The sequence below is a fragment of the Fusarium venenatum genome (assembly GCF_020744135.1).
Source record: "Fusarium venenatum strain MPI-CAGE-CH-0201 chromosome Unknown EDB82scaffold_2, whole genome shotgun sequence".
Taxonomy (NCBI): Eukaryota; Fungi; Ascomycota; class Sordariomycetes; order Hypocreales; family Nectriaceae; genus Fusarium; species Fusarium venenatum.
Genome location: NW_027072130.1, coordinates 8,215,544 through 8,235,130, shown reverse-complemented (window position 1 = coordinate 8,235,130; position 19,587 = coordinate 8,215,544). Strand labels below are relative to the sequence as shown.

The 19,587-nt window shown below is 46.3% G+C and overlaps 3 protein-coding genes across 3 annotated transcripts; all 3 read right to left on the bottom strand.

Moving 5' to 3' along the window:
* Positions 1–5,994: 5,994 nt before the first annotated feature.
* On the bottom strand, positions 5,995–7,164 carry EDB82DRAFT_196030 (uncharacterized protein). The gene is made up of 2 exons (XM_065607180.1): positions 7,116–7,164; positions 5,995–7,054 (listed from the first exon to the last, which is right to left on the bottom strand). The coding sequence occupies exon 2, from the start codon at positions 6,711–6,713 to the stop codon at positions 6,099–6,101; it is 615 nt and encodes a 204-aa protein (XP_065465047.1). The 5' UTR covers positions 6,714–7,054; positions 7,116–7,164; the 3' UTR covers positions 5,995–6,098.
* EDB82DRAFT_525553 (uncharacterized protein) lies at positions 6,825–7,329 on the bottom strand (the record flags this gene model as incomplete). The annotated part of the gene is made up of 4 exons (XM_065609140.1): positions 6,825–6,925; positions 7,038–7,054; positions 7,116–7,222; positions 7,312–7,329. The coding sequence occupies 4 exons, from the start codon at positions 7,327–7,329 to the stop codon at positions 6,825–6,827; spliced, it is 243 nt and encodes an 80-aa protein (XP_065465046.1).
* A 9,416-nt stretch (positions 7,330–16,745) lies between these two features.
* On the bottom strand, positions 16,746–18,280 carry EDB82DRAFT_556721 (uncharacterized protein; the record flags this gene model as incomplete). The annotated part of the gene is made up of 2 exons (XM_065609675.1): positions 16,746–17,941; positions 17,986–18,280. 2 exons carry the CDS (start codon positions 18,278–18,280, stop codon positions 16,746–16,748), a joined length of 1,491 nt encoding a protein of 496 aa, XP_065465045.1.
* Positions 18,281–19,587: the final 1,307 nt, after the last annotated feature.

The following is a 19,587-nucleotide window of genomic DNA, read 5'->3' as shown; positions in this document are numbered from 1 at the left end:
TTGAGCATTGTATCGCGGCAATCTGACAAAGTCAGATCCCCGCAAGGTGATAATCATCGCTCCCCAACATATAGCGGCTGGGCACAACGTGACGAGCGCACAATGCAGTCTTTCCTTAGCGCAACAGAGATGGGCGAAATCGATTATGATATGTGATAGTCTCGACAATTCAATTAGTTGATTGACCAATAATTGTCTTAATGTCAGAAAGACATAAAGGACAGGGGAGTAGCAAACACATCACATGACCGTGAAACGATGTATAGCAACGCCAGGCTTGGGTTCTTCACGAGAGCACTGTTTTCTCCACGTTTGCATGTAACGTTGGCTGAGACTTTTGTCAATGCACGGCGCAGAATCCTTAATGAAAGAGGAGAGCTGTAGCCAGGGTTGAGATATGGCCAACAGTTGTCACAACCAACACACCAATAGCAGAGCAGGAGAGAAAGCAAACTTGTCCGACGCTTGTCTCGCGATAACTCGATTCCTAGCAAAGAAAACTCATCGAGTCTGCGATGAACCAATCACGACTCAATCCAGTGTGTTGGTAACGAAAGAGAAGTTGCCAACTCGAAGCGTGAGCATGGCACAGGGTCACGATCAGCGGATGTACTCGGCATGCCGTCGCAACTGGCATCGGCCGCCGTCAAGACATGTTTACTGTTGGCAGCGCGCATTAATTGAGCTCAAGACACCGAATGACATGTCTTTTTTGGCAAGGGCGACAGTTTGTGTTATCGTCGTTTCTAGACATGCTCCAAACTGTTGGTCAATGAATAAACGCCTCGAAAACAGACCAATAGACGCGACTCTGCGTCATACACCACACGTCAAGTCACATGCTCAAAGGCTTGTGCGGGTGCAAGCATATTTGACAGACAATAGGGACACCACGCAGTTAAGGGGGCCCAGGGGGTGTTTGATCTCGATCGTGGAGAGAATAAAAAAAAGTCTCAAAAGAGCTTGCAGTTACACAAGACCACGATCACGTTTTAGATAGCTGTTTTCGGGTGAATGAACCAAGATGGGATTTTTGAAAAATTCTCCATAGACCGGTTATTGATTAGAATAGAAGCCCATACAAGGAAAGTCGACCAGATATATGAGGCTTTTTCTGGTAGAATAACCGGAAAGGGTGTCGAACAACAGACACTTGTCCATCATCATTTTTTGACAGAAAGTGGCATCATGGGCCAAACCAAGGTTTCAGGGTCCTTTTGTTAAGGAAGATAAAATTTCCTCAAGGCAATCCCAGTTCACCGGTCGGCGGAGGTTTCATGTATCAAGTCATTTTAGGAATAATAGATCTCGGGCTTTCTGCACGGAATCGATCCAAGAAGAAATGTCGCGCGCACGCCGCAAATCTGTTGGGTTAGGGATGGTTGGTTATATTGCCATGGATGAATTGGAATTGACAGCAAGCAAGGAAGAAAAAGGAAGGGTGTAGATATCATTGTGTACAAAAGAGAACAGGAAAAGTGTATCAAATGAAACTGCAAGTAGACAAATTAGGAAATAGATAATGCTCCCGTTTGAAGTTTTGGTATGAATCTAGAGGATCATATGCATCTTACGGGGACTAATGCAGGTGTCATGTGCAGACTCACTAACTAATGCAAATAACCGGCACTTGGGGCTGCAGTTGCAGTGCATCCCCTGGCTACGATCCTTATTAGCTGCCCAACCCAACTGTAAAAGAGCTGTCAAACCTGTACCCGGCTAAATAACTGCAACCCGATATTGATGATCAATGATGCAACTTGAGATACATCAATTCAATGATGCTTGAGTCTAAACGCTTTGGTTTTGCCACTTTGACAATGCACCCCCCTAACAAAGAGCCTCCTAAAAAGATCAGCCACTATTCAACACGAATTACCTCCGCTAAAACGTGAAGATCAGGCCCAGGCTTTTGGAACCCAAGGAAAACCCCTGGAAAACCGGGCATCCGATCCTTTTTAGAAGCAAAGACCAAGTCCAAGATATTTGCCTCTTTGAACATTACCTCGGTATTGAAACTTTATAGTGATGAAATATCTTGTCACCGCCATTGAGGCACCCGACCGAAAAATTACGGTGCTGCTGCCCAGACACCACAACAACCCTGGCTCATCGGGGATGCAATGCAATCAAGTGCTGGCTACCTACTTTACCTGTCCATGGGATCTCTTATAGCGAATGAAGCAGGTGTATGTCAGCCGCGGCCCTGTTTTCCCGCTGCGTGCTTCGATTGGGGACTCTCCCCAGACGTGGCAGGGTTTCCATACCGGTGAGCCATTCTTGTGGGGTAGATGGCCTCATTGGCGGTTCTTTTCGGTAGCATTTTCATCTCCGCGACTGTGTTTTTGATACTCAATTGGCTGGATGCACGCTTTTCTGCAGTGCCAGTGCGTGCATGCAGCAGTCGATCCTGCAGCGCAGCTTAACCACCATCACCAAGCAAGTATGATGAAGTGTACATTTGTCCAAAAGTGTGTGTGTTCCCCAGACGCAAGAAAGAGAAAAAGCCAAGGCCCAAGACAAGATATCGGGCATTTGGGAACGTAATGGCTTTTTGGCATCCCACCCTATTGACAACAAGGCTATTATCACCAGACAACTGTTTGTCAGCCATGAGGGAAGTATCTGGTACCCTTTATCATGACTGTGCCATGACAAATTATCACTCATGATACCTTCCTTTCTTCTAGACTAGAGTAGCATCTCGGTCAGACTATCCATGATCTTCTTCCGGCCCGACGCGTCTCACTGTATTAAAGCTGGCTGTCATCTCCGTTCCCGAGAACCCGCCATCCTTGCCTAATAGCTAACGGTCTATACCTTTACATGATGAACAATGCGATATTGACGTGATGACACCCACCCACCTACTACCAAAAATGGTCCTACGGAATCCGGGGCACAAATGCCTCAGTGAACTGGTAATGGCTGAAGTAATCACGACTTTGCCCGGTGACCGAGAAAGGCAGAACTTGTGGAGAAAAAAACCCTGGATCATCCGTTGAATCACACATTGGCTGGGTTTAAGGTCCTGCATGTGAAAGATAGACGCGCTGCGTGACATGCATCAAGGCTTTTTTCACTTCAAGGTTGCTTTGTCTGCGGCCTGTATTTTTTTCTTTCTCAAATTAAATGCCAAATTCCATTTCATATTATCTTGTTTTTTTGTCTTTCTTTTAATCTCTGGTTATGGAAGGCGTTTTTCGTAAGGGCTGGTCAAGGTGGGATTCTTGCTCATCCTGCAATCACTTTAACGGAACGACAAGGTGAAAGAAGAAAAAGATAAGACGGACGCGGTGTTTTCTTGACAAAGATGATACCGGAGGATGAAGAGGGGGGTGACGAATAAGATAACAAATAGGTTCGCTTGGCATGTGACCTTCCCGCTCTGTCGAAGGATGTGAGACGTAGGATGGGGGTCTATCGCAACCCTTGATAAAGTTGAGGCTGAAGCTGAAGGAGAAACGGAGATGCAATATTCGACATGATGTAGGTATATTAGTTTGCTTGTTATCAGCTTACCTTTGTACCTACCAGATACCTGGAACGACAATCGCAATACGAGTGCGACGGGGCGTTGCAAATCATTCAGGCAAAGCACATATATTGGTCATCATCTGACTCTCGTTCCGATTCCGAAGTGCCAAGTCTTCAATGCAATCTCACGTCGACGTCTTTAGAGATGGATTTTCAACATGATACGTCAAAGCCACTGACTCTTTGCGAACTGCCGAGACTCGTACACCCTCAGCTTGGCCGGGGACAGGGCCGAAAGAAATTCTCGAATGAAAAGAGAAGAATAAAAGATGGCTTGGGGCACGTGTGGCCTTCGGAGGCTATCTGCTCGTCTCAAGTTTCCGGTTGCCGCGTTTGAGGGATCAAAGCTCATGCATCATCTTCAGATACGGCAAGTAGAGAGTCAAAGGTGAAGAGGTAAGATGAGATGTAAATGACTGACTGACCTTTGCAGTTACGAATTGCAGTATTCGTGTAACGGTAAGCGGCAAGCGGCGAACAGCGAAGTAACCGCGCTTTGCGTTGAACAATAGCAATGGCCTCTTGCCTCCTACACCAAAGCGCATAGACCCCATCCATTACTCATCGTCACTACTCCATTCAATAGTTTGACTGGGCATGACATGATATTCATTTAACGTCCAAGCACACGATTAGCCTCGAGTCAGAGAAACTTAATCGTTTAGAGTAAGCATCTCGTGTGGTTTCGTTTACTAGTACAAGGCTGTTAGCTCAAACTCTGATAAACCTTTGCATTAACTAGCTATTCCCATGAGAAAAGAGAAAACTAACGGCCGAGATACTTCACGAACTGTAAATCTTCCCGTGGAAGGTCCATGGAAAGAAGAAGGAGTGAAAAATGATGTACGTAATCGGGAAGGATGAGAATTAAACATTCCTTGGCTGCCCTCCAAAATGTCTCACTTGAATTGATGAGGAAAAAGAAAAATGACAAAGCAGGGAGCTAATATGTTTACGGGCAAAACTACCGGCGGGAGAAAAGCCACAGGGGAAAAAAACGACGAAGCGTTGATGATTAAGAAAAGATGGTGGGAGACAAGGTTTACATGGGGGCGGCCTAGGGAGAGGATAAGAATAAGAACGTGGGGATATGAGTTGAACCGTTTTATTTAATCTATACGGCAACGAGGAGATCCGAGCTGTAAAAGAGAAAAGAGAAAAGTAAGGTAATAAGACAAAGTTTAAAAAGTGATGCAGATCGAAAAGTGTCTGAGATTCATTAAGACGTTGTGATGTGATATCTGCATCTATCGCAACACCTTTTTTCTTTTGACGCTAAGTTTGATGTTGCACGTGTAGAATAGATTAGATTAAATGACTGGGGAATTTATGCACCCAGAGAAAAGAATGAGACAATTAATTAACAGGCATCAAACGGCGCCAGATGGAACAATCCTCCATCGTATCACAGAACTCGACAGCCCATTCATTCATCACATCACAAAGGTATATGATTTATCGAAATGACCAACTACTAAACTACCGTGCATCTCATCTCTGGACACGCGGTTATCGTATATTGTCAAACCACGGGATCAAGTAAATGCCGCTCTCCGAGGCAGCAGCCTAGGCAGCAAATCATGGCAAAACCCGGCCGGCAATTCCCACGAGAGCGGCCTGTAGCGGGTTCTAACGACGACACTAACGGGATGAGAATCCTAATTCTTGGAATTAATCTTGGTCGTGCCTTGTTTACACCGTTTTTTCTTTTCTTCTTGATGTTGATCCTTTATTACTACAAGGCTGTATACATGACATACTACATATGGACTGGACTAGGCATAAAAAACAACCCGGATGAACAAGCCTTTTTTTAGCCCCATTCATGAAGAATCCCTGCGATCATCATCGTATCGCGGCCGGCAGAGAGGTGTAGTGCAGAGGAAGGAATGATAAGAAAAACTTGGCAGAAGATCATCACGTTGTGTCTGGGATTTATTAGTCTGTTTTTTCTACCAAGTGCCGAGATGATCACTTCGTTTAATAGCCAATGTGACAGACTTAATGATGGAAGGCAAGCAGTAGCGGTCTAATTGTATCTTGTATTTCATTTCCTTGCGCCAAACAATATGCAAACTATCTTTCCAATCTTTGTGGGTTATAGTCCTGTGTCTGATTGTGTCCCAAGTTGTAGTACAACCATTGTCCTCCTTGCGCGATGAAGGAAAAGACTGATGGTAAAATAAACGCCCCCGATGCCCGAGTACAGAGATAGTAGAGTAGGTGATGTATAGTAGAAAAAGAAAAGAAAAAGGAAAAAAAAAAGTGTGGTTTGTTTGCCGTTTCCCTTTCCATCCCAAATGATATTCCTTTCCCATTGAATGCCCCGGTTTCCCGTATTTCCTTCCATGCATGTCCCGCCCAGGTTGAATAGAAAATATAAAAGCACGCCAGTAATAAAAGTAATAATAGCAAGACTCCCTCCCGTGCCTGATGTGGTTTTTGTTCTCTCTTTTTGTTTGGTCTTTTCTCTCTTGATTGTCTGATGCGCGTGGTCATCAGACCCTTTTGAGGTCTGCAGATTGATGAGCAGTAGCGCCTGAGGTTGGTTGATGTGGCGCCTAATGAGTGCTTGAATGATGAAGTAAAGTGTCGTTGATAGGTGAGGAAGGATCTTTGTGAGTGTCGCATCGCATCGCTAATGAATTGATTCGATTCGATCCGTGAAGTGGCAAAGGATGTGCTGCAGCTGTAGCGTGCAGAGCACTACAGTGGAGCGCATCACTGCAGTGTCTGAGCCCCCCCCATAAGCCCTGAGCTGTCGGGTTGATCGACGCCCAACTTGACCTGTTGGTCGCCCGGGTTGACCCTCCCAAAAAAGGTACCAATTCCAACGCCGAGTCCCCCACTTGTGAGAGTTCGAGACAACAACCAAATAAAGAGAGTCCACATCGGACTAAAGAATAGGTTTGCACCCAATAGAGCCGAATAATTCTTTTCCCTTTCCCAATAATAAAATAATAATGCTTTCCTTGCGCCTGGTATCGAGTTTGTCGCAATAAAATAGACTTTTTTCTGTTTGTTTTGTTCTGTATTCGTTGATTCGTCGTGTATCCTCCCATGTGGGGCAATGTCTCACTTGAGTCGACCACCCGGTGGAAGCATGCACCAGATGGGATATCAAGTACCCGACTCGTACAATGCGGATGGAGTAGTTCGTTCCTTGATGAACTCATCCAAGGTGTCGGTTTTTCGTATACCCTTCATGTTGGATACAACAGATCGAGTAGTTTGGCTGGCGTCAATACACATCTCGACCTGCCGAGTCGTTCGTCGTGTCGTTCTCATTATGCTCGGAGTTGAGGAGAGTAGGACATGCGTGACTCGGGACGCTGGATAAGCTTAGCCCATGGGTGTTGACTTGGTTGTTGGCGTTCTCGGCAGGCAGCTAGAGAATTAATTAGTATCGTGGACCCAAAAATAAAATAAAAACACTTAATCTTCCATGGCCAGGTGGATAAGATAACCAACAGCCTTGGAAAGTAGTTAAATAGACATACCACAAATGTCGTCACCCCTGTTGATCAAAAACCGTTAGTAAATGTGCTGCAAGTAAATGGATATACGAGTTGACTCACCAGTACTGCTTGCTCACAATGGTGGGCGGACACCGACGTTCAGTCTCGATGTACTTGGGACACCATGATTCCACCAAGTGGTAGTGGTGTTGGCAGCTGAGCTCCTTCTTTAAGAGGAAATAGTATTAGTATTGTGCCTTTCCATCCATCTATCATGACCATGTGTAGTATGGACTCATGATGTGCCATGACTTACATAGATGTAGTTGCACATTGTGAAGTGAAAAGCGGATCAAAAGTCTCGATTCTAGTAAATCGTTGATTAAGATGAGTAGATGATAGAGTGTCGAAAGAATATCCAATCCAATCCAGTTCAGATTCTGTCGTTCAATATATAAACTCAAGTGGTAGAGTGGATAAAAGTTGTTGGGTAGTAATGGCGGTAAAAGAGGTGTTGTGTTAGCTTGATGGATATGAATGAATGATACACGGCTGTAACGTCGACGTCAAGACAGCCTCGAGGGAAAGGTCAAGAGTATTTAAAGACAAGACAAGACAAGACAAGATGGACCCAAAACAACGGAACAGAAGCTAGTTTTCGGAATCCCTACGGACGGGGGCATCTATGAGCTGGGCTGAAGGTTGTTTATAACAACCAGTCCAGAGGGAAGAAGGGCCCTTCCCAGTTGAGGAGGAGTCCATAGAAAAAAAACCCCTGTCATGACGGACCAGACTCGAGGGAGCAGAGTAAAAACCACACACCCAATACCGACCGGTACGTAGGGGGGAGGGTGTGTGATAGGGGGTGGGAGACATTCCGTGAGCAAGGGGTCTGGGGTTTCTTTGGTTCTGAAAGCTGAAGAGCGGGAGGGAGTGAAAAATGCACGCCCTTTGTCTCTCAGTATGCAGCTATCGAGGTCATGCCTGAGGTCTTTGTCAACTACCGGGGGGTCTTAATCTAAGGCGAGCAATAGGCCAGGGCAGGGCAGTGTTAGGTGGCCCCCTAGGCCTCCCCCCTCCCCAAGACGAAGCACCTAGAACGACTGCTAGAACCGCTACAGTTTAGTACGGGGGTTACACAGACCAACCTACGAGCCCTTGAGCGCTTCGGCGACTGCGAAGTGAGGATGAATGTGGTCATGGCTAATTAAATGACGGAGGTGAAAAACACGACAGAAAAGAAAAAAGAAGACCCTGAAGAATTACTTTTTTTTTAAACAACTAATGACTGACTCACTTTCACTCACCGAGCGCTGGCCGAAGCTCCCAAGGTGAAAAAAGGCAAGTTGAAGCACAGGCGTTTCAATAGTTGATGCTATTCACAGATACTACTACTCCCCAAGGCAGGTGAGTATGTATTAGGTGTAAACGAATAACACATCCCACCGCCGGCATATTCGTTCGCGAGTAAGTTGTCAACTGGCCAGCATAGCAATGCAACGCATGCATGCATGCATTGCCAGCACGAAACAGCGTCTTGAACATGGCTTGGACCCTTTTTCTCTCAAATCAAACTCCACTGCTGTAGCAACATATATCAGACAAGACAAGACAAGAGTAGACTAGACAACACAAAAGACAAAACAGACACGCGCAAGACGGGACAAGAATCACGAGCATATCGCGAGACCGCCGGCAGTTGGTCAATTTAACCTTGATGGACCGCAGTTTTTTTTTGTACAGACAGCACATACATACATTAGGTATGAATCATTGAAGCTATTCCCTCTTTTTGTCTGCGTCTGCAAAGAAAACAAGGCTCACATACATAAAGATTGGGTACTCACCGACAAATATAAACTCTGCCACAACGCGCAGCAGTATCTATAAAAAAAAAGGCCGCTATTCCCATTCTCTCTTTCTCTCAGTGGGACACTTTCAGGGTGTGTTTCTTTTTACTCCACATGGTCCCCTTCTTAAGCGCTGTTTCCCTTTGGATGGTTTTTCTGTCTTTCTGCCCGCCAGACCGCGCCCTCTCTCTTTTCTCTCCAATATCGCGAATACCGGTGAGAGATAAAAGAGAGTCAAGAAAGAAAAAAAAGAGGGGTCCCTGTTTTTACAAAAAAAGAACAGGCGAGAGCAAAAGATCCTCTTTCCTACCGCCTCGTTCTTTGAGGTGAGTAAGAGTCGAGACGAGAGAGAACTATCCCCACAACGGTAGGCAACTCACAGACAGAGAGACGACGAGACAGATACCGCCTCATCAATTGTATTATCTTTCGCGCTTAATTATTATCTTCTGTTGGTTTGTTGGTCTCATTTTGCTTATTGGAGATGAGCGACAAGGGATCTTGTCTTCACGTGCCACCTATTTCCCCTCCCCTCCCCATGTGATCAGCATCTATCCCCCGTTTGAGGGTATCCCACAACGGTTCCGCTGCGGTACAGGTACAGAACATAAGCGGTATCACGGAGGGAATACATAATTGCTTTTTGGGAGGTCATGACAAGAAAAAAGAATTGTTTTTGCCATTCACCTTAGTCATGTTCAAATATGTCATTCATTGCATGCATCAAGGGGGATACATCATGATCTACTTCCGTTGCCGCTGCCGGTATTGTATCGTATTTGCTTTTTTGGCTGTCTTGTCATGGAAAAAGGGATCTACCGAATCAATAATGCAACGCAAGTGGTCTCAATCAGATAAGTCGAGTCAATGTAAGACAAAAGAAGACATGGACTACCGACAGAGCTCAGGTCAGTTCAGGTAGTGCACGTACTGCACATCACATCAAACTCGGAACGAACAAGATTTTCTCCCTCCCTTGATGGTGATGATGCATTGCTCGCATTGCACATGCAGTGCACGGTCATTTGTAGTTTTGTTTTACCACTGGGGAATTAATTATTATTTCTCTCTGTTTAATATGACATGACCACCACCAGCACAGGTCATATAACAGTTTGACCCACCAGTCGGTCTTGTCTCATGTCATGACTTTTTCTTCCCTTCTAGACGTTCTTCTGGATTCATATCCATGAGGTTGCGCTTGGACAGTTGACGCCATTTCTTTTTTACTTGATCCCACTCTCCTCTCGTATGGTTTAATCCACCTTCATGTCATGCCCCCCTCCCCTCCCCCCTGACCCTGGTTAATAAAACAAGACCAGTCTCTGTCGCTCAAGTACCGCGTACTGTACCGTCTTTGACGCACCAATGCCGAGTGTATCACAATTCGGAGGAATGGCCTTGTTTCGAAGATGTCGGTCTGTCAAAGATTGGAAGTTGCTCAAGCAGAAATGGAATAGAGTCATCAGACAGCCCCATCATACGGAGTAGTACATAAAAAGCCCACAGTTATTAACTGGTAGCTGCATATTACTACACACATCGGCTGCAGTTTTTTTCTCCACTGCACACGTGGTGGGATGCCGGTAGAGTAGTCGAGTTTTTAGGCCAAACTCAATGTGGTGAATAAATGCTGTTTTGTCCTGTCCTGTCACTCTGCCGAAACAAGCACAGTTCAGACAGTACCCGCTACCGGGAGATGAGATTCATCAAGTTGAATGACACTGGACAGGGCTTTTGAGCCAATAAAGTATTTTATCACGTTGTGTTTATTTTTGGTCTCGACTCTTGCTCATTTAGAATTACGACCATAATGCCAATATTCTGTACAAAGAGTCACACATGATTAAATTCCTGTACTCTGGCGGTCCTCTCATCCATTTACTTTCCTAAAGAGGAACCGGTCAATACGCTGGACTGTCTGTCTCTAGGTATGCATGCATGCATGCATGCAGTGCTATATGCAAGCCTTGCTGGCATACAGTCCTACCCTGCCGCGGATTCCCACCAATGACACAGATAATGAACATAGACCCCTGTTGTGCCATTTCTACATTATCTCGATTCCACGATACAGTAATAGACTACGGCTCCGATAATGTTATATCATTTCAATCCTAACCGACACGGAATCTCAAACCAGTCCCCTCAACACTCGCTTTACCATACTAGGTCATTTCTCCACTGAACCATGGCCATGAGCCCCTGAAAATTTTAAGAAACAGTGCGTCATAAACAAAAACAAGAGAGCAGAAAAGTCCTTCTGGAAGGATGGGATCATTTCCACAAACCCACACTTGGTCCGACGCCGTCATTCACACCGCTATCCAATCAGCCCTGCAAACCAGCAGTTTACTGTACCTCATTCTCCTTGATGGGCTTGAAACTCTAGGGGGGAGAAAATGGAACCCTTTTTAGACTTTACCGACTGGCTGGAAGGAGGAGGGCAGGCGACGGGCTCTAGGAAGCTTGTCCCCGTCCCGAAGCGGCGTCATTAACTGAATGTGAATATTGATGTAATTGTTTGAGTGAGTCTCTACTGCATGACCAATATTACCAGGGACATGTCAAGATCCTTCCCATCACGTTGCTTTTCACAGTGAAAAAGGATGTCATTCCATCCTTAGTCAAACAACCCCCAATCTCACCTTGATGAAGCCGTCACCAAAAGTCCATTCTCCTTAAACAGTCAAGGCTCGCTATCTGGCCTGAGTACTCCCTGTCCTCTGACGCCAACCCAAGTCCTGACTGAGTCTCTCCCCCTAGTAACAGTCGCGTTGTACAGTTGCAATTCATGGCCCCCCTTGCAAGTTGCAACAGGCGAGGGGGGCCTTTTTTGTGTGCCAACCAATCAAACACGTCCCAGCTTTCTTCTTTGGCGTTCCCAGGACGCGGGCTCGGGCCTCGGGATGTTCTGCTTCTGCGGCGGGTGTGACGACCCGGTGCTTGTCTTTGCTTTGCTGATTTACGCTGTCTCTGTTGTCACGGGCGCACTTTCAATGCCCTTGTTGGTCAACAACGTTCCATCCTTTCTTTTCTTTTTTTCACAGTTCTTGTTCGAAAACGTCGTTTCGTATGCGAGTGGGATGAGCGACAAGGTTCAAAAGAAGCTCGTCATTCTAAGCGAAATCGATAGTGAGAGACATTGACACTGATGAAGAAAAGAAAAGAAAGTGAACGAACCAACAGCCGTTGAACACAATATTAGGTAGAGTTGAAACGACACATGTTTTGTACTTTGTACAGCCCATTTGCTGTGCAGATGATCATCCTCTTCATTACCTCTTCTTTCTCCTTGCGGGGGAAGCTTGCATCTACGACAATCCTTCTGTAACCCTTCGCGACGTGGACCAGGTCTAGAAGATGCTTGGATTCACGTCAGGCATTGACTTGACAGGTCTCGCGGGCCATGTCTCGGAGCTATCCCTTTATCGAGGTCTTTTCCTTTCTTTCTCTACCCTTATTCTGTCATGGTTCCGTTTCCATTACACCGATTGCTTGGTAAAGTTCCGCCACGTCCGTAATAACCCTGAGCCTGATCCTTCAGCCTGGCCTTGGCTCACAGCTTCCCATTACCGAGCAGACGGACAGGGCCTCCACTCAAAGGGCTCCATCTTTTGGTGTCATGGCCTAGGATCGTCCGTCGAGCTGTGCCCTTTGTCCACCGTCAGGTGATTTACCTTTTCTGTTAGCAAGAGAAAGGTTTTTTTTTTTTCTTCGCCCGGGCAGCAGTAGATCATGGACCCAAGAACGTGTTCTCCCTCGTCTGCCGGTGGCTGATCCATTTGGTCTGTGTTGAATTTGACCAGGGACCCAGAAGACCCAGAAGACCCAGAAAGTTAGCGACGGATTTCCCGAGCTCTTGGGTTCGATCAAATGAGAAAACAAAAGAGACAACAACTCTCAATCCCAGTTTTACTACCCTCTAACTTTTCCAGGGCGAGATTAGCTCGGTTGGTTCTGTACCGAATGCTACCAACTCAGACCTCCTCGAGTGAACTACCGGTATACACTACAGACACACACGCAGATTGCCAGTCACACTCTCATACTGCGTATGCAATAACTGGAAATACTGCTCAAAAACAATGCCTCAAACGTTTTGTGGAGTGTGCATTATACATTGCATTGCATTGTTCACTAATGTAGATGATGCAGCACCAGACCGCCACTTGACAGCTGTGCGATCCATTCCATACCAACAACGCATGCATCGTGCATAATAATCACAGAGTCTCGAACTTGGGTGGCCTTTTTTTGTTGTTTGTTTGATGCCCGATATCTTGACGGTGAAATATAAATGGGAGAGATATTTGCCTCAACAGGAAGTGAATGCTACAGACGGGAAGATATGCAAGACAAGCACAAAAGCTGTCACAACCCCAGAGTTTTCGATGTAACTTGTTTAGATCTCAGTTCCGTTTTGTTGCAGCAGTAGCGGAATTCTACCGCTAAAAAGACGGAAGCCTTTTTGAAGGTATCCGTAAAGACGACTAGCTCACCGGTCAACCTGGTGCGTTAATTTTACATGAAGCACCCAACGTTCACGATGGTAATGGGTTTCATGGTAAAGACTTGAACGTTTTAAACTATAGTCACTCAATCTTTAGTGTCATGTCATTGTTAATTCGAGTTAGTTTCATGTTGGTAGCTTTGTGTCGTTGTATTCAGGGTGAGTTTTGGTTCCAAACATGTAAGTGCCGCAAATACCCTACACCAACAAGACAAGATAACATGATTCTCATAGTAGCTAGTTGCCTTGCGGAGTGACTGAGCGTTAACTGAACAGGTGAGGAATGATATGCCTCTATCAGGATCATACAAGCCATCACATGGCTTGCGCCCTGAATGATGAACTGGAACACAATCACGTTATGAGCCGGGTGTTCAGTTACCGGACATGAGCGTGCCTAATCAAGACATCAAGGTAGCCAAGGCCCGGCATGTAGTTGTGACTCTTCTAATATCACTCCACCCATGCGACTCAATTTGCCATGCCGACAGCACATCATGAGTGTCGAACAAGGCCACTATCTCGCAAGAGTCAAGGTACCGAGACAGTTTCAGGGTTGCCCAGGTCATTCGAGACTCTCTCCCTAGCATACCAGTCACGGAAACAAGCAAGAAAAAGTAAAAAGAAGTTTCTGCCTTGTCTTGTCGGCCAAGGTATCTCCAAGTTGGCCTATCATTGGAAGGATCATCAGGGCATGGCCTCACATCATCTTCACACCCTAGCTATGTTTATTATATCCTAGACTGGGATTAATGCTGCGGAACCAACCTGTTGGAAATTTAACGAGATGAGTAGAGCTGGATTTGTGTGCATATACGGTAGTTGTGTCTGAGCTGAGGCTTGGATGCAGACATCCGCCAGCACTTACAACGATAATGTGACAAAACGAAGCTGCGAGTAAAAAAGTATAGCACGGGCCTATGACGCGAGAATTATGCTATTTTTCTCCCTGTGAGACAAAAAGGGCCTGTCAGTCTCTTTGTGATCTTAGTTTGCGCCTGACAAGAAGCTTGGGTATGCCCAATTCCTCTTCTGAAAAGGGAGGAAAATTCTTAGCTTACTGCCCTGACATGCCTCCCTTTTGTTAGTGCCGAAGATTAAGGGTCCATCCAGTTCGTAGATCGTCTTCAGGATCGTGTAAAGCAAGACATTCATTCGTCAGAAACAGAAAAAAGGCATCAAAGAAAGAGGAGAACGATAGACGTTGTTGGGCATCAAGATCTTCACGATGGCAATATCCACTTTCTGACTATCTCCATCCCGAGGCAATGGGACATGCTCATCTGGTGGACTTGGCAACAGGGTCTGCAACAGTCTAGTCAAGTTAGTCACCAAACGGTTGGGGTAAAGCTTAATCTGATTTGTTCTGTTACCATGTGAATAATCTCAATCCTTTGACATATATGTATTTATATGTCTGGGAAGCTTGTAGTTTCTGGAGATCTAAAAGGCTTGGCTTTATCGGAACCTGGATTCGGAATTGTAGTACATCGGAAGACGGGCACTTATCTATTCGGCGTCGGCGTTTGCTAAGATTCCGAATTAATGAGATCATCCCTGCATTACTGAAAAAGGACTATATAGGCTTGGCTATTCGTGCATGTATGGAGAGAGTACTCTGTATCAAGATGAGTAATAACTCCCAACTGTAACCCAGGTGGAGGAGGATGCCATTCCCATGACCATATTGCAGTGAGGGGTTTGCCTCGTCTGTTGTACTATAGTTCAGGTGAAGCATCATGATTCAATCATTGTCATTTATCATTTTTCGGCAGAGACTCGACTACTCGTGGCGGCCCGTGGGCAGTACTTGTTAGATGCATGTATGCTTGACTTACAAGCCTCTTGGTGACGATCAAACGGCAGGTTTGGTGAACTAATACAATACTGCTACCATTACTATCAATACGTCGTAAAGTCTGAGCGTTTTCCTTTTTTTACTGTGGACGTCAAGTGAAACTGACACATCTCCAGTAGTTTTGTACTATGCCGTCGTAGAAAAAGCTCGTAATGATAACCCCTGCACTAGCACAGCCCTGTCGCATATCGTGCGCGCAGGGCGATCAAACCTCAATTCAAGGATTCAACGCACGGCATATCGCCGATTATTATTTTGGCTTTCTCTTTTAATTGAAGTATCGGAATGATAAAAAAACGGATGTTGTATGGGAATATAGTTCATGGTGGTTCGACCGGGCGAGACATAAAAACCTTGATGAGACAACGGTGGATGGGGGGGGGGGGGACACCAAGCCCCGAACTCTAAACGCGTACCCCTAGGCAGAGTTTACAAGGGCTTGCGAGGTGAAAGGACAAAAGCACTTTGCTAGTGTACCGGTGCTAGGTAGCATCGGCACATTACACCTTTCATCAAACGGCCAGCAGAAGCTCGCGTTTCCAATCAAACACCATGGAGCACCTCTCCGTAGTAGCGGCGGATGCATCGCAAGGCTTCCCCTAGCGGGGGGTGGTGGTAGTTGGTTTCCCAAGTCTCCTCATCTCAGCCTCTCAATGCTCTCTATCTCTGGATTGACTTGTCTAGAGTTATTGAGTTATTCTAAACGTGGCGTGACCAAGGTCTGGACCAAAAGAAGGGAAAATGGGTACTGTAACCTGCCGAGAACTTTGATACGCTCTAGTTGGTATGGTGTATACTGCTACTACTGCATGACAAGGCTATCGGAGGGAGTGTATATTGCGAGATTGACCTTCATTTGCGAAGACGATATAGAGTTGTTTTCTCTTCTCTCGTCTTGAGATCCCCGGGAGGCCTGCTTGCGATCAGACATGGCCTCACGGGAATAGAAACTAAGTACCTAGGTAGCTAGACGAGAGAGATTTGAAGGTTGGCGAGAGAGATTTGGTTTACTTGGTCCCTGAGGATCATATTCCTATCTTGGAAGACGGAGCGATTTGATATTCGCCGGTTCCAGATCTTTGGGTCTGTTGGGCATGAATTGGGCTTCAAAGATGCTGAAGTTTCTGTAAAGAATTTGCCACTTGGGAGAGAATGGAAATGTTAGGACAGGAGAAAGGATTACCATAGAGAGTATATGGGAATAATGAAAGTCTTGTAAATGTGCATGTGTCGTGTCCATGTTGATGCTCCTGATTGTAGAATGAGAAACTGGTGCTCTGCCTCGAGGTTTGGAGGAGCTTCTCGACGAACTATGTGAACATTATTGAAAGGAATGTGAAACGTTGTTCGAGTAAACCCAGGTATGTATTAATGAATTGCTTCTTGACTCTTTCTTGCTTTGTGTCAACAAGTCGAAGCCCCCTATACCATCCCTTCACCGATACACACTCATCCATCGACACTCATCCCCCAATCGATGAACAAGACACCTATCTCCTATCAAAAAACAAGACAGTCACTCCTATCTCTTACGAATCTATCCAAGGTTCTATCTCGCTCCGCAGCTCAACCAAATGCTTCGCCAAAGCCTCCTCCCGATCGCGAAACGCCTGGAAAGAAACATCCACAACCCCCGAGAACATAGAAGATGCCGTCCCAGCCCCTAACCACCGCGCCGTCGAGCCTCTGAGACGAGAAAGAAACTCCTCTGCTAGTTGAATCGTAAGAGACATCTGCAGAAAGGGTGACGACTCGACGGCGAACGAACCGACCGTCACGTCGGGTAGTTCCCAGAAGCTAAACATCGTGTTGGCATCGGGCGGGGATATAAGCTCTGTGTGTACGAGGTTGAACACTCGTTGATACATGTCCAAGAGTCGAACGTACGTCGATAAGATGAACATGGCGTTGCCTGGGTCACTTCCATCGATGGTGGAGTGATGCATCTTGTTGCTCTCGTTACTCGAGGGAGGCTCCTCGAGGATGTCGGCGACTCGACGAGTCAGCTTGAACATGTCCTCGATGGGAAAACCCTGGCCTCTGAACCCCTCATCAACAGGACGACCTAAAAATGGTCCATCCTGGGGAGAAGGTAGAGCTGACGCCAGGTCCAGAAGCCGGGCGTTGATGTCAGACAACTGCGCCATCCAGTGAATCCGGGGAGCCTCGGGTTGCTGCAGAGGCAATAGGTCAGCGTCGTGCCGGAGAGTGATCTGCCTCGGCCTGAGTCTGGTTCTAGGCCTCTGCTTTGTTGCTGTTGTGCGCCGCGGTCGTGACGCGCGCTTGTCAGAGGAGATGCTGTGCTCAGGTACACAGCTTTCACCAGCACTGGTCAGGGGCACAGGCACTTTTAGGGCGTCACCCTCTGGTGCAACTTGATGATGATGATAAGGGGGTACTACTACTGGTACTTCAGGTTGGAGAAGAGTAGGAGTGGTGGTCGTCGTTGCTGGTTGTTCCCAAAAGACAGGAGGATGATGGTGATTGTCGATGGGGAACTCGGGATGAGATAAATACTGAGGGTTGTTTGTGAAAAAGGCCAGCTGTTGGTCAAAGGTAAAGGCAAAGTCGGCGGCGCTGGAACTCGAATTGTCGACGGGATCGGGTGAGACAGGGACATGACTCTTAGACGTCAGGCTGGTTGTATGGGGTACTATTGGCACTGCTACTTTCCATACCTCTCGGCAGTGAAGTGAGTCGGTTGGATCCAAGACAAAGACAGAGACTGGGTAATATGACAGAGAGAAGAGAAAGGAAGAGGGCACGTACCCGTTTCGGGTGAGACAAGACTCGCATCTTCCTGGATGTCGGTCCGTCGTCGTTTCGGAGAGCGGCGTTCAGTCGACGAGGCCGAGTTGAGTGCTGGTTGAGAAGTGTTGTTGTTGTTACTGTTTTCCACAAGTTGCTGCTGTTGCTGGTTCTTCCTATATCTCAGAGATGGACTTGACTTGCACTCCGTCTTGAGTCTTACACAGCGCTCACACGGCTCGTCGTTGTATCGTTTGCAGCTGAGTTTCTGAGCGTGACAGCGATCACAAGCTTTTCGAATCACCGTCTCGGCCATGTTATCCTTAGTGAGAGAAGGAAAAGGGGGAAACAGATCGGGGGTGGTCAAGACATGGGGTATCCCGAATTTGTTTATAGAAGGGAGGAAAGTTGCTTAATGCCCATGAATGCATACTATCAAAAAAAGAAAACAAGGAACCGTCTCGATACTGTAGCTTCTGTGTGGCATAGTAACCGCTCTCGTGAATTCTGACCAGGTAAAAATTGACAGGAGTAAGAAGGGAACGAGGGAAAAAGCCCTTGATGCATCAACTCGTCTAAGGAGCGTGTCGTGCTGCATCTAGTCTCCTGTATCTTGCCAGTGAGGCGGTTCCGATGATGTCGGTACCCTTGTCGTGAGACCTTGTCAGGGAATCCGATCCCATGGATCGACCAAGATGAGGACGAGGACGAGAATTGGGAACAAGTTACCATGTTTCAATTCTTAATCTTAACTCGTTACTGGGTATCAATAGACCTCAACACAATACTCTTAATACTCTCACCATATCTGTCAATTTCTTCCATCCAAATGTCAACAAGCGGTGGCGTCTCGTCACTTTTCATCTTCCAATGTATCACAACAGCACGCCTTGTACTCCGTCATCAACCTCGAGGGTTATCATGCCGTGCAACGTGAAGCACGTCCTTTCTTTTCACACTCTGTTAGCCCTACTATTTCGTGCCTCGTTAGTGTTCTGCCTTTTAATTTTCCCTTCCCGCTCACCGCAGTTTTGGGTAGGAGGCTTGAAAATCGGTATATCAGTTTATGTCATTGGAAGGATATTGGGCGAGCTGCAGATGGCTGGACTGATGAGATTAATTATTTTGGCAAGGCGAGTGATTCATGCTATTATGGCAATCCTGTTGGGGGATCAGATTTCGGGATGATTGAGTAGTCTTGTTAGTGTTTGTACTAAGATGAACCATGATCTACCGGCACTGTATATCAGATCACATATGTATCCCCAGTATCGCTCTCTTCATTGACCATCACGTCACCTCATGCCATTCTGCATTACCCGTAGTTCTCCTCTCAGATGATGTACTGTACGTAACAAGGATCCTACCCTTTCAACCCCATCTTTCGATCGGTTACATCCGATCTCATCTCATCCCGTCTCCATGGCCCTGCCATTCGTAACTATCCCTTTCTATAGCCATACATGCAATCCCTCTCGACCATACAGCTTTCACCCCTCATTGTTGAATGTCTGTATCCAAAAAAGGATCAACGTCGTCCACAAACAGGCGAGACATTGACTGGTGGCGTCCAGTCGTAACTCGAGCCTTGCCTGGGAACATGTAATTTGTTGCTACTGTCTC

What these genes read in the sequence shown, in the direction of transcription:
- EDB82DRAFT_196030 (XM_065607180.1), bottom strand. Translation starts at nt 6,713, where the DNA reads ATGAGTTCATCAAGGAACGAACTACTCCATCCGCATTGTACGAGTCGG.